The sequence below is a fragment of the Nyctibius grandis genome, chromosome 6 (genome assembly GCF_013368605.1).
Source record: "Nyctibius grandis isolate bNycGra1 chromosome 6, bNycGra1.pri, whole genome shotgun sequence".
Classification (NCBI taxonomy): Eukaryota; Metazoa; Chordata; class Aves; order Nyctibiiformes; family Nyctibiidae; genus Nyctibius; species Nyctibius grandis.
This window is the reverse complement of record NC_090663.1, coordinates 19,679,338-19,694,595: the sequence shown is the minus strand read 5'-3', so window position 1 is coordinate 19,694,595 and position 15,258 is coordinate 19,679,338. Positions and strand designations below refer to the sequence as shown.

General features: G+C 39.3%; 1 protein-coding gene across 1 annotated transcript in view; it reads left to right on the top strand.

Moving 5' to 3' along the window:
* The first annotated feature begins 208 nt into the window (after positions 1-208).
* The window catches only part of KCNIP4 (potassium voltage-gated channel interacting protein 4), a 395,018-nt gene continuing 379,968 nt past the window's right edge, over positions 209-15,258 (top strand). The window contains exon 1 of the mRNA XM_068403236.1: positions 209-296. Coding sequence (XP_068259337.1) covers positions 209-296 — 88 coding nt within the window. The remainder of the gene's footprint in view (positions 297-15,258) is intronic.

Here is a 15,258-nt window from a genome sequence, read left to right as displayed (position 1 = left end):
GCTGTGGCAGACCCCGCAGCCCGCACCGCTCGCTGCCGGCGGGTCTCCTTGCGAAGGCACCGGCGGTAAATCGGGGGGAGTTTGCTGGGCTGTGAGGAGGCGAGGAGTTGCGAGGCTGTGAACTGCCCCGCAAGTTTGTTGGCAGAAACTGTTCTCTTTCTTGGCCAAGTCTTCGGGCTCTTCTCAGAGGAATACCGGACTGCTTAAGATGAGCGGCTGTAGGAAGCGGTGTAAGCGGGAAATATTGAAATTTGCCCAGTACCTTCTCAGGCTGATCACAGGTTCTCTTCACACAGGTAATGACTGCTTTTCTTTGTAGTCGAGCTGTGCAGCATGATAACAAGAAAATTGCCTAAGGTTAATATAGTGATAGCATTGTTTTATATTATTTCATCTTTTAAATAATAATAAAGAAGAAATCTGTGAACTATTTTGTGGCTGAGCATAATAAAAACAGAATATATCATCTTCTGTTACAGTATTTAGACTGTGTAATGTGTTCTCTAAGCAGTTACACACCTGAATCCAAATCAGAATGTGAGTGTACGTGCTTTCACCTGTCCACCTGTGTACATGAAAGGTAATGTAGTCTCCACATGATGGTCATAAAGGATGAATCTCATGCTTTTTATTTTCACTGTTTCTTGAACTGATTTACTTTGACAAGTAGACTACATTCTTGTTCTCAGAGGCTTGTTTTTGCCTATCTTAAGATGTAAATCAACTGCAAAGTGTCAATATGATGTTATACTATATGGCAAACTTTAAATAACACTTGTGCTTTTTGCCCTTAAAGAATTTGAAACATAAATGGCTGTCAACTTTATTTAGGTAATTTTTTCTGTAGCCGTGGACAAATTGTACAGTACCAGATAAGGTTTCTAAGCTAGACTGAACAAACTAGTTTTCTTCTTGGCACTTTGGAAAATATACTTTTCTCACAATTCAGCATTTTCTATGGCTATTCCCAATGGCTGACAAATATAATAGCTTACATGATGTCATTCTGTATTTATAAAATATAACTGTGCTTCTTTGTAGACTTCAAATATTTTTTTTTTCCTTGGAAAAATCATCAAGCAGAGGTGCAAGTTCAGCATTGGCAGATAATAACCAATTATACTAATATCATTATTGAGAATTAAAAGCCATTCATTTTACTACAAGTATTTTTTTTTTTTGAGTTTAGGCACTGGAAAGACTTGAGAGCAAAGTTGACTCCAGTATTAATTTAAGTTATTGATGCATGCAATTTATTAGATTCGGAGTTATAATGCTATGAAAATCATGGCATAAACATTGGCAACAAGTACTTGATAGGATGATTGTAATTTGTGGAAATCTGGTACAGCTTTTTAGTAACTTTGAGTCTCTGGTAACATAGAATTTCCCTGACTTTCTGTACTATTCTTAGCCTATTGTGGTTTCTCTCTTGTGAATTGTATCAATTCAGATTTCTCTGAAAATGCTGGTTTCTTGCTACTGTGGGTTGCTATGGAAATTAAATAATATATGATGCAAGAAGAAAGCTACGTTATAAACGAACACCAATACTCCTTTTTCACAAAGTCATCCAAGCTTTTCCTTTCCTATCTAGCAAATGATGCACGCTCTGTTATTTTTCAGACTGATGTTTGAACTGCAAGCTTTCTAAGCTCACAATTCAAAATAATTTTCAAGAATTGTTGTGGATACTGATTTTTATGTTACTACTAAAAAGTTCTTTCGTTTATAATTAAAAAGCACATTTTCAATACTAAATTACTGGAAAGCCAAGCAGAGTGGTGTGAGAGGTGTTTCCTTAAAGGAAACAAGCAAGCAAAAAAACCCCACTCTTAGGAGCTCTCAAGAACTGAGACACTTCCTAGGAAAATTTCAGTTTATATTTACTACAAGAAAGAGTATCTTACTACTGTTATGAGGTTAGTAGACTTCATTGTGTTCAAATGATGTAGCAAATGAGATCGATATAATGTGATAATAACTGAACCACTAAGAGAGGCAGAGCTCCACTGTTCAGTTCTTGCATAGCCTAGTCTACTCATTGACCTCAACTGTTGCAATACCAGTTACTGTTCCCCTTGCAAAATCTAATGCATAACTCATGATGTTGATAATTAGTTTATAATTAATGAAGATAAATGAGGAATTCTAGTTGGAAGTGTTAGAAAGTTATACTTTCATTTGTATATTAAAGATATGTTAGTGTTTCTGTCTTGAGCATTCAAAAAATGTAGGATAGTGATCAGAAACAAAAAAGTGTGCTTATTTAGCTTTTTACAGGCAGGCAGTCTGCTCACCCAAGCGACCAATTATTTTCAAAATGTAGGTGTTTTCTAAGGAGCACAATGGTGAACACAGTTTAACTCCCTTGTTGATATGATTTGGCCCCTGGTTTCTTTTTCAGGTGTTCTTTAATGTTTAAATTAAACTTAATAAGTTGGAACTACACATTGTTGAAAGCATGCACTGAATCTAATCCATTCCTCCTTTCTGTGTGGGTAGGCATGTTGAATCTATACTTAATCTACATCAGTATAGATTGGTACAAGCTCTGCTGCACTTGGTGTGATTACACTGATGAGAAAATGAGAAAGTGAGCTAGGAGGGAGACTGGATTTACTGGCTATAGGCCCAGCTAAGAAGTCACTGTTGATTACTGGTTTTACTACTTGGTTTCATAACCATTTACAGCACTACAGTCTGGTTCTGTGGTGAATCTCAATATTTAAACTAAAAATTATCTCATATAACTGTCTCTAATAGTACATAAACATGGACTTGTGCTTAATATTCAACTCAGGTGTAACTGATATTAATGAAACTACCCCCTTGCTTGAAGGTAAATGCTGCATAAATCTTTACAATGGGTTTTAAGTGGCAATCTCTGCCTGAATACATCAGGATCTCTTCCAGGTTTGTGTTGTTTTGTTTTTTTTTTTTACAGCAAGTTACTATGATTGACAGCAAAATGTAGTGAAATATAGTGAAAAGAAATAGTCTTTTAAACAAAGTTTATTTCCCATAATTTCTGGTATATATTAAGTTGATGTGCTTCCACAGCTGAAACAGACTCCCTTAAATACTTGAAGACAGCAGTTCTCAAATGTCGTACCAATTTCTACTCTATTGCCTGCTGCCTCTTGAGGTGTGTTGTAAGTGCCCATTCTTTGAAACATTCTCATAAAGAACTGAGCACTGCAATTGAGGAGAATGTTTCAGTTTTCAGATGCAACATAAACTTGTATATTATAAATAATGAGATAAATCACTGAGAGATCAAGAAATAGATTGTAAATTATTTTGAAATGGAGAAAACAATTTCAGAGCAATGGCTAGGAAGTTTTTCTTAACTGTCACAACTGATGGATTATGGGGATTAAAGAGACGATGAAAACAAAACTACCATTGTCTTCAGTGGTAAATTTTCACAAGTATGTCCTTTTCAGGCATGTTCATATTAAATTCCTGTCATAAAGGAGGCTAGGTTTTCCTGGACAGATTAAAATTGTCAATTACCATGTGCATTTACAAAGAAAGAAGGAAGAGGAGAACAACTCTGGCTGTGGAAATTGTACTCTCTCTCTAACAAGCTGAAGTAATCTCATTTATCTAGGCTTCTGTAAGTAAAGCTATAGATTGATTTTTATTTTTTAACCTATAGATTGATGCCACTGGTGTAAAATTACACTGATCAGAGGCCTGAGATTTTTCTTAGTTAAAAAAACCACAACTATGTGAATGTGGGATGAACTTTTAGATGGCACTTTCTTTGAGAAACCAGATTACCAGAAGGTGATCTCTAGTATTTAATTTTAGCCTGTTTGTGCACAGAAATATTTTGCAGCCTACTGCCAAGAGGAAGACATCATCTGAGCATAGACCTCTTTTCCCTGAAGGTGTGGGAGAGACTAGCACAGGCATCCAGGGGCTCACAACAGTACTCCTGTGACTGTTGCAGATCACCTGCCTACCAATACCTAAAGTCTGAGTCTGAGACAGCAGTTTATTATGAATTCTTTCCAAGGTTGCACACTTTATTGGCACATAGATTTATTAATGTCCCCCTCCTGAACTTTGGAAATATGGTGTATTTAAACACCTGTTGGTTAGGCTGTTTACCAGGGAAGGAGATGATCTGTGTTGCTGACTGTTTAGCCTCAAGAGGGTTGAGGTGTCTCCTCCATGTCCAAGGAGAATGTCCACACTTCCAAAATCGGGTAGTATGGGTAAGAGCCCTCTCCATTTCTTAATTCATCATGCACCAAGACATGTAAACATCACAGGACCAGATAGAGGTGGTAATAGGGAGCCTAACCCTTTTCGGATGATTAGGGAATTCACCTGGGAGTGAGCAGACCTGAGGTTTAAACTCCGCTCTGTGAAACTGCTCAAAGAGATCTGTAACTGTCCTAAGAGCAAGTATCATCATCACACTGCTTCTTGATGTTCATCTTCAGCAGAGAGCTTGTAAGAATACGTCCCAGCCATGTGGAGATCCAAGTGGTTTGTGTTGGCTCTCTGCCACAGATTGATTAAAACACCCTGAAGGAGGTGCCTCATTTCATGACCCGGTTCAGGAAGAGAGGGAAATACTGAGACTGAATGTCCCATTAGACAAGTTTCCTGCCTCATTCACTTTCCTACCCCATCCTGCAACAAAAAATTCATGAGGTGATTTATAAATTTCATTCTAGGTTCCAGTGCATGGTGTGGATTCCACAGTTGTTATAATAAAAAGTTTCAGCTCAAGTCTTCAATTTTAGGGGGGTGTGTGTGTGTTGTGGATGCATTGATAGAATGATTCTTAAAAATCGGCATGATATACTGGGATTTTTACTCTTGTAGTGATGCTTTCTAGAGAAGTTAGCAGAATATGGGATCTGGCTTTTGGGCTTTGAATGTGAAACTCTCAGCCTTACCAGGAATGTATCAGAGTTGTCCCATTATCAACTTTTTCAATTAAGCTGTGACAAGTTTAAAAATGAATGCTTAAAAACCTAGAGATAAAGTCAAATATTTTACCGGAATGTAATAGTCTAGTTAGTGATAGTAGGCAAATATTCCAGAATAACTTTTTTTTCTTTACAGTTACAAGGTTATATGAAAGAGAATATTGAGACTAATTAGCTCTTAATACTTACATTTAATTATACAGCATTTTTCCTCTTTTTCTCCTCAGATGTAAACCACAAAACTTAAAAACACTTCATATTTAATCTGTGCACAATCATCTTAAATATGGCAAATGAAATTATTTCAACAATTGATTAAAACATTTTCCCAGTCTTAGGAAGAATTACTAGAGATGAAAAAGTATTGTACGTCTAATGCAAAACAAAAAGTTTCTCCTTTAATGAAACTGATCCTGAAATGAATTTAGTGTACCTTTCTCTGTGTAGTTACTTCTCCTGCATAGCTTTATGAATGAGTGATGCTGAAAATCTGGATGGTTTACACAGGTGTAGGAAACAACTGTCAGTGTCTCTCAGATGGTCTCTTCAGATCTTGAAGTTGAATAAAAATGAGGGAAATATACTTCTGTTTTCTGGTAGTGTGTTTTCCACCATGTTGTTTTGGCTGGTTAATTTTTATTTGTGCTAAGCCATAAAAACTATTCAGTGAAGCCAAAGATCTGGTATTACTGTCAACTGATTATTTAATATTGAATATTCAAAGACATTTTGCTTCCAGTTTCCTAAGTGGAAGACAGAATATTCAATATTCTTATGAATTTGTAAAAGAAATCTAAAAGTGCCTTTTTTTTATAGTTGGCAATATTCACACTACAGCATATTAAACTGCAGAGCAGGTAGTCTCCGTGCTGCCAATTCTAATATGTACTGGTTAATTAAGTTTGGAAGAACTTGGAGATTTTGGCAGGCAAGCAGTGGAGAATAAAAAAATCAGAGGGCTGCAGCAGTTACAGTCCCTGGGCATCTGCCTGTCCCTGACACAAGTTACTGCTAAGCACGTCTGAGTTGCTCCAGGTCCCAGCCAGGCAAGTGCAGGTACATGGCTGCTGCCTCTGCACTGCTTCACCACGCTGCTCTGAAGGCTGGCTGGACAGGTCACACACTGATTAATGGGTTGATGGAACGCCTTTTGGGCCAGCGATGTCTGACAGTTTGGTGGGCTGAGGAATTTAAAAGCCCCAGTTCTCTAGCTCCGGTCTTTTGAATTTCAGAGCTTGAAAGTGAGGGGTGCTTCATGTCTTCAGCGAATAGAGCTGTGCTTTTGCTGAGATGCTTGGTGTGACACAGTGTGGAAAAACAGATCCACGTGGCCTTTTAGCATCTATCCCCAAATCTATTTCCTTTAGATACTTTAGGAATTGTGGGTCTGAAGAAAGGCTTTTATTTTTTTTTTATGCTTCCTGACACAGTTTTTACTGAAAGTGTTATGATGAATGAAAAGAATTATCAAATGAAATTACCTTGCATCTTTCCCCTTAGATAGGATTTCTAGCAAGAGAATATTTTTCGTCACCATGGCTTTGGCCTCTGAAGACTTCTTCAGGTAAATTGTGCAAGACTGACGACTGAATGAAAAACAAGCTTGGAAAACAGTACTGGGGATAGGTGAAGCTTTTGGTTAATGGATTTTGTAGTACGATAAAGATTTAATAGAAAAGGAAAAAAATTACAAATAAAACCAAGTTAAAATTCTGGTTCGGTTTTGATTTCCTCTTTAGTTGTATTGATGTAGCCTTCTGCAAGACCCATGATGATTATTGCATTCACTTAGATTTATTAGCTTGATACATGGCAAAGTAAATGAATGAGAAACTACGCTCACTTGTTAAGGCCACCTCTCAGTCACAGGACTATTTCTGTATTTCCTGAAAGTGAAGATTAAAGGAAATGATATAAGAACTGCAGCTATTCATGAAAGCATGAAAGGGAATAAATAATTCCCAGCTGCCCTTACAAAAGAAACAGAAGTGCAAAAACTACACTGCAGTACTATAACCAATTGTACAAAGTAAAGTGGAAATAAGCCATCACCTTTACATAAGCAGAATGGTCTTTGAAGCAAGTTGTGCAATTGGATCTGTCTCAGCAAAGCTGTGGAGCATGTGCTGAAGCATTTTGATTGAAACAAGGCCTGCAAATGATGGTATATGTCTGTGATCTATTAAACTGCAGTGAGGCAATACAATTAGGTAATAATAATTGGAAGTTTTTTATCCTTTCAATAACTTCTCTGCCTTTTTTATAAATCTTTGCTTTCTGAGGTACTGGCTGTGGGTTCTCACAAACCAGAGGCACCAGAAACTGTTGGTTAGATTATGGTCCCTGAGCACCATCCACGTGAATCTGATGTTTCCCAGAACTGTTCTATGGATGTCCGTGTATCAACTCAGAGATGCTCCTGAAGTCAGCTAAGAAAATCAAGCCTTCTGTCACTACTCTTAAATCTGCATCTCCCAAGCAAAGGAGATGGCAAATCAACAAATGTTGAGAAACTAGCATGAAACATTAGAAGATGAACTGTTGTCAGTGTGTATCTGGATGTTACAGCTGCCCTTGTCTAATACAGGGATTAGATGCGTTTAAGGATCAGTCGCTCATCAGATATGTTTGAATAGGGGTGTTGTGGGTTTTTTTTAAACTTTGTCAGGAGTGTGCAGTAGAATGCCAATTTATCACAGTGAGTAATTAAGGTAATTCAAACAGTATGTAATTCAACGCTTGTTTTTCACCCCTCAGTGCATTGTAGTTTTACACTTGGACCTCTGCTTGGTTCCCTTTCTTTTCCAAACCTCGTAATGAAAGCATGTGCAGACCCATGACCAAGGACTCCACCGCTGTGCTGGCTTAGGGTATCCTGCTTTTTGATGGAGCACCAAGAGCTGCAGCCCGTGTGTCTCACTGCTTGCTCTTTCAGCCCTTTCCAAACTTCTTCCCATGCTGGCCTGTGCTGAGCTGTCATGGGCTCCTTCCTGAGCAGGAGACATGCTATTCTCATCTCTTCTCCATTCTTGTGTAATTTCATGAGGTGATCTGAGTGCTGTTTGCTCTAGGGTGAATTTGATTAAGTGGGGAAATGCCCATCAAGCAGGGGTTTTAATTGTGCTCTTGCCTTGCTCTCACAATGGAGCCGTCACCGTGCCATTCCCTGCAGGGGCATGTTGCTACCAGTTTAGGCCACACCATGGAATGTCAGAAGCCTTTTGGTAAAGAATGACTTTAGCTCAGGAGTATGCTACCAGCTGAATAACCTTGGCTTTGTTCTCTCAGTGTATTTACAAATTCCTGTTAAAAAGTGGCAGTGGACAGAAAGACAGCACTGGAGTTTTCTATGTGTTTTTTTTTCCTGGCACTTCAAACTGTTTTAAACAGGGTAAAAGAGAAAAAAGGTTTTTGCTTTGTCCTATTTAAGAGGAGGAATATCTGTCATGGAAGACTATTATATGAACCCCTTAAAAATGCTTCTGCATTTCTTTTTACTGATCTCGTGATGAAACAATTATCAAATGGTGATGCACTGATGTATGTCTACTGTAATTAATTTTCATTTCTCAAATATTTTCTTGTAGCACAAAGAGAGGATTTTTTTTTTGAAGAAATAGTACAGGGTAGACTGTTGAGAGTAGAGAATTTACAGCCCTGTTTATTCTGCATAAATCCATAAAAAATTTGCGCTGCTTAATTACCCTACAGTTTGTAATGAGGAAAACACAGTGAAGAAACTTTACTCTAAGAGTTCTCAGCACCATCTCCCTGATGACATTTTAAAATTTTCCTTATCAGTTCTAATATAACCATAGAATTTCTACCATCTTCCTCAGTTCTCTACTTTGACTTCATAGGACAAAATTCTGAAATACAGAGCCAAACTATAATAAAAGGACTATGCTCATAATTAAACATCCAACACTGAAGCAAATCTCCAGCCAGAGATGAAGTAGAAGTTACAGGTGACTGTTGGACAAAATCTATAAATAGAGGAAGAACAATGATTTGAAAGCTTTATTCAAGGCTGCTTTGTTATTATGGGGTGTCACGGTTTAAAGCTGGGCCGGCTATTAAACCTATGGCAGATGCTCTCTGTTAACCCTCCCCCTCACCCCCAAAGGGAAAGGGAAAAGGGAGAGAGGCTTCCGGGTTGGAAAGTTAAAACAGTTTTAATAAACTATAATAATGAAAGAAGAGTATAATAACAATAATAGAAATAATCAAATATATACAAATATATATACAAAACCAAGATTGAGCTCCCCTGAAGTCAGCCACGTCACCACCGGCACTGCAGGGCAGGCTCCGGGAAGGCCCAGGCTGGGCCTAGCGACGGTCGAGAGCTGGATCCAGGAACGCACGGATCGGGATCGGGGGCAGCAGGAAAACAGACGGAGTCCTCCTTGGACACCAGCCATAGCAGAAAGAGAGCGAGACCCTCGTGATCCCCCCGCTTTATACTGAGAATGACATGTATGGGATGGAATACCCTCGTTGGTCAATTTTGGGTCACCTGCCCTGTCCGTTCCCCCCTGCAGCTGCGACCCCCCTTTGGCTCTTCATTCGTAAGCAGTGAGGAATTCAGCAGTGACCTTGGTTTCTCTCAAGAACAAGTACAGCAAGAGCCTTTCTGCACAACATCCCTACCGGTGCCTCAGTGATAACTACAAATTTCGAGCATTATCAGTCCTGGAAGCAGACACTGTCTGCAAAAACATGCAGTTAGTTTCAGAAAGTGCAGTTACTTAGAGGAGACTTAGCTGAAAGTAAAAATCACTGAAAGGAAAATCGGCCTGGTTTAGGCCAAACCAGGACATTCCACCCCTTATTCCATACCATTCACGTCATACTCAGATCACCACTAACTTTTCATTTTAAAATATATACAGATAACATTAGTTTATGATTCATCTCTATACAAAAAAAAAAAGTTCATCAATTTCATTTAGTTCAGGATTGTGGGTTTCCGTCTGGCTAGGAGTCTCCCAGGGTAGGAGAGATGGTATGAGCTTTGTCATAGTTCGTGCCCACGGGTTGCAGGTTAAAGATGTCAGTCTTGAGGAGGTTACTGGATTGCAGCTACCTCCAATCTCATCACCACTGCTTCAACCTGAAAGACACTTATGAACACTGTTAGTATTATGCAGCAATTAACATCATGCAGTTCATAATTAAGTATTCTCACCCAGGATCAGATCACCTTCAGGGACACATCGGACTCCACCATCCTGCAGCATCACCCACCAAGTACATCCAGGTCCTTGAGCAAAAGCAATCCCACGAATGGGTTTACCTTTGCCCGTAGCAGGAAGAACCCAAACAGTTTTTCCCAACAGATTCCTTTCATGCACCACAGGGACTTTATCCCCTTCTACTGTATGTAAAAGGTCTGACTGAGCAGGGCCAGCTCGGTTGATAGATCCTCTGGTGTTAACTAGCCAGGTAGCTTGTGCCAAATGCTTATCCCAGTTTTTAAAGGTTCCACCCCCCATTGCTTTCAGGGTAGTTTTTAACAGCCCATTATACCGTTCAATTTTCCCAGAGGCTGGTGCGTGATAGGGGATATGATATACCCATTTGATGCCATGCTCTTTGGCCCAGTTATCTATGAGACTGTTTTTGAAATGAGTCCCATTGTCCGACTCAATTCTCTCTGGTGTGCCGTGTCGCCACAAGATTTGCTTTTCAAGGCCCAGAATAGTGTTCCGGGCAGTGGCATGGGGCACAGGGTATGTTTCCAGCCATCCGGTGGTCGCCTCCACCATGGTAAGCACATAACGTTTACCCTGGCGGGTTTGAGGGAGTGTGATGTAGTCAATTTGCCAGGCCTCCCCATATTTATATTTCAACCACCGCCCCCCATACCACAGAGGTTTTAACCATTTGGCTTGCTTAATTGTGGCGCATGTTTCACAATCATGGATAACCTGTGCAATAGAGTCCCTTTGCTTAGGTGGCTCATAACATCATCTTTATAGGGATACCTGCTCTTTACAGCTGACAAGAGTCGCCTCCAGAGACTGATAGTGTTTGACCTTCTTGGAAGCATCTTATCAATACCACCGTCTCTGGACAGGGATCCCAACTGTCTGGCTTCTCTACCATCCAATTCTATGCTATCCGCCCCATTATCCCAGCATCGGAGCAACCAGGTAATAATTGGCTCACGGTCATAACGACTAAAGTCTTTCCTTATACTTCGCAGTTCTTTCAGGGATAAGGAGTGGTAGGTTATCTCTACGTCCGAGTCCGAGCCCTCCTGTGATTGTTCTGCTTTAGAAGGATCTTTCTTGTGTGATGGGTCTGCTTTAAAAAGACGATCAAGGAAACCCCCATCTGTGTCAGGCCCTGACTCTGCCTGAGAAGGGCCCTCACCTGGGTCCTGTGCTGGCTCTGCCTTAGAAGGCTCTGAGTCATCATCCTTCACTTTACTAGCTGATTTCTTTCGGTGTTTTCTCCTGGTTACAGGGGCAGCATGATACCTCCCGCTGTTGCTGCACTGACATCTAATCACGTAGCACACCAGTAACACATTCAGGACACCCAAAAATAACAACATGCCCTGTTCGAATTTTGCAGGGATCAGCTTGGCAAAAAAGGAGCAGATACTATCAAAATCAGTTAGAAGATGCCCGGTGTGCGCAGCTACCGATTCACGATTAAAGCTGCCCATCATTGTATCATAGAGATAAGAGATCGGAATAATAACTGCCCAGTTTATCACGACATAAATAAGTATCAAAACCCATACCAAAATGACACATTTTGACCAGCATGCCCTGTTAAACCACATGAAAGCACTAACACACAGCGCATACGGCAAGTAAGGTATTATTACACTTAACTCTAAAACAAGCTTTATAAAGAAAAGAGGTAACACAAGGCTCACAAATAACATTATCATCTTAGCTATCTGTTTTAATTTCCAACCCCTCGTAAATCTCAAAGGAAGAAATCTGATACTCTCTTGGCTGAGCTCTCCGGGTCTCCTCCCACTGGAGCTGGGATACGACTTATCAGAGCAACCTGTCGGAGCTTCTCTCGAGCCCCACGTTGGGCGCCAATAAATCTGTCACAGTTTAAAGCTGGGCCGGCTATTAAACCTGTGGCAGATGCTCTCTGTTACACCCCCCCCACCCCAAAAAAAGGAAAGGGAAAGGGAAAAGGGAGAGAGACTTCCGGGTTGGAAAGTTAAAACAGTTTTAATAAACTATAATAATGAAAGAAGAGTATAATAACAATAATAGAAATAATCAAATATATACAAATATATATACAAAACCAAGATTGAGCTCCCCTGAAGTCAGCCACGTCACCACCGGCACTGCAGGGCAGGCTCCAGGAAGGCCCAGGCTGGGCCTAGCGACGGTCGAGAGCTGGATCCAGGAACGCACGGATCGGGATCGGGGGCAGCAGGAAAACAGACGGAGTCCTCCTTGGACACCGGCCATAGCAGAAAGAGAGCGAGACCCTCGTGATCCCCCCGCTTTATACTGAGAATGACGTGTATGGGATGGAATACCCTCGTTGGTCAATTTTGGGTCACCTGCCCTGTCCGTTCCCCCCTGCAGCTGCGACCCCCCTTTGGCTCTTCATTCGTAAGCAGTGAGGAATTCAGCAGTGACCTTGGTTTCTCTCAAGAACAAGTACAGCAAGAGCCTTTCTGCACAACATCCCTACCGCTGCCTCAGTGATAACTACAAACTTCGAGCGTTATCAGTCCTGGAAGCAGACACTGTCTGCAAAAACATGCAGTTAGTTTCAGAAAGTGCAGTTACTTAGAGGAGACTTAGCTGAAAGTAAAAATCACTGAAAGGAAAATTGGCCTGGTTTAGGCCAAACCAGGACATGGGGTTAATAGGAAACTTTTAACACCCAGGAAAGATGAATTACCACTTTTGAATGGAGGTTAATAATATTCCATTAACTTCTATTGGAAATAAAATGAGAAGTAGAATAAATTAAAAGAAAACAATAACCCAAAATATCAAAATAATCCTAAAGAACATGCGACAAAGAGAGCAGGTGAAAAGGATGTTCCCCTTTTTATGCAAATAGGATCTAAAATAAAATAATTTAAAAAGGAGCTGGTAGCTTAAAGATGTCATGAAAAAGCTAAAATGTCAACATTCATGGGAAACCATGGGTTTCATATGTTTCCGAAAGCTATTTTTTTTGTTTGTGTTGCTGAAGTATTTCTTCTTCTGATACCAAATCAGTATTGTTCATTAACCTGATTAGTCTTTTTTCATTATTTTTTTTAATAGAAAATAATTCCAGATTTAAGGTCTGCATCCCTGTTGCCTATCAGGTAGTTTGGACCTCTAGGGTCTCAGTATTTTTTGTATACAAAGGTGCAATGTTCTCTCTCTCTCTCTCTAATTGCACAAGTTCTAATGTGCAAGGGTGAAATCTTTGTCATTTCCTGTTTAGGGAAAGAAGCCTCATTAATTTCAAATAAACCAGTCAAGATTTCATTTGAAGTTCTGCATTGTACTTTATGCTTTCTCAGTTTCCTGATTAGCATTGATAAATTTTGCTGGTACAGTCTTGATATTAGTCTGCCTCAGAGAGAAATCACTTTTGTGGAAGGGTATGGTGGATGCAGAAATGTTACCAAGTTGGATTTTAAGTAGGTTTCATACTACTAGTTGACTGAGATGCCGAAATGTAAAATATCAGACACACAGAGAAAAATACCTTAAAACAAACAAAACCCAAAACTTAATTTTTTTTTCCTAAGTCCTCTTGGCATATATTAGTTGAGTTTTGCCTGAGTCCTCTTATAATGTTGCTAGAATTTTTGGTTTATTGCATGGTTGAGTACCTGGCTTTTGAAAACCTTTTTTTTATGTTATCCTAAAGAAATAGGACCCCTTCTACAGGCTTTTGGTTTAGAAGTAGACTGTACTATAAACAGTACTCTGAGACAGAAGACCAAGATGTATTGAATGTAGCAGCAGTTGGCTTAAAAGAAATTCTGGGAAATGCTGGGAGTGCTGTAACATAGTGTACTTAATGTTACATTCTGCTTCAGGCTGAAGCAGATTATAAATATTTCTTATGTTCACCCCAAAAAAATCAATCCTAGCTCTATACCCCTCACGCTGCAGCTGCAGACCTACTGTGAACTTCCAGCAATTTTGTAGATCACTCAGATTCTAAGTAATGTCATTAATTGGAAAATGTATGATAAGAAACCACTGCTAATCACTCACAAATTATAAATTTTCCCCTTTTCAGAAAAGGGTCTAGATAGACTGCCTTTGCTTCCCCCAATTTGCATACCTCTCGCTTCCTTTAAACAGTATCTGCAAAACTCAGTGTTGTGCAAAACATTTCAACTTCAAATTTTATAATCCTGCATATGGCAGATTGACTGAACATCACAGAAGACTAAAGCAGTAGTGAAAAATTTGTGTGGGTAGAAGGATATCTTGAAGTAGGGGATTTAAAGGCAATACCCTAATCTTTATACATATTCTCATGAATGTCTTTAAATATTTCACTCAAATGTCCCATATTTTTAACACATTAACTCCATCGTAGAACCTATTTCAAAAAAGCGTTTTTTTCCAGATCCTTCCAAAAGAGTCATCTTTGAAGTCTTAAGATTTCTTATGGTGTGTTAATGGGGAAAAGGACAGACACAGTTACCATGCTGCATACAATTTCTTTTGAAAAGATTGAGTTTTTATTCTCTCATTGCAAATCTGAATGTTAATTGTAATGAAAGATACAGTTCAGCTTCTCTTACAAATGACACATCGAAAAGCATCCCATAGTCATCCTTAATGATCCTCCTTTGGAAGTCCTACATATTGTAACATTCTTATACAAGTCCAAACTACTGATATAATTTATAAAGATAATAGTAAAACTTCAGCTGTATGTAGGACACAGCACTTGACATTATGTTTAAAAATACTGTTAAAGGAACTCTTAGAATGTTACCAAATTATGCACACAAAATGTTAGGAAATGGCAGCATTAAGACTATCTCAGCCTTATGTGATATAATGCAGTTCTTAACTGTGTTCGTACTTTTCCTTGAACCATTGTGCAGAGTAACTTGGAGTATAGAAGCAATAAAGAGTGGAGTATACTTAGAGTATAAATTTGGATGCAAACTGTAATAAATACTACCTTAGAGTACACAGACTGTTTTTTGGTTGTTAAGTTTTTGTTCTTTTTATAGGGACTTTCTGTCATAGACAGATTCTGTGCAATGATTCTCAAAGACAGTAAAATGGCAGATAAAATTCAATGTAGATTAACGTGAAGTGGTGCATGCTGG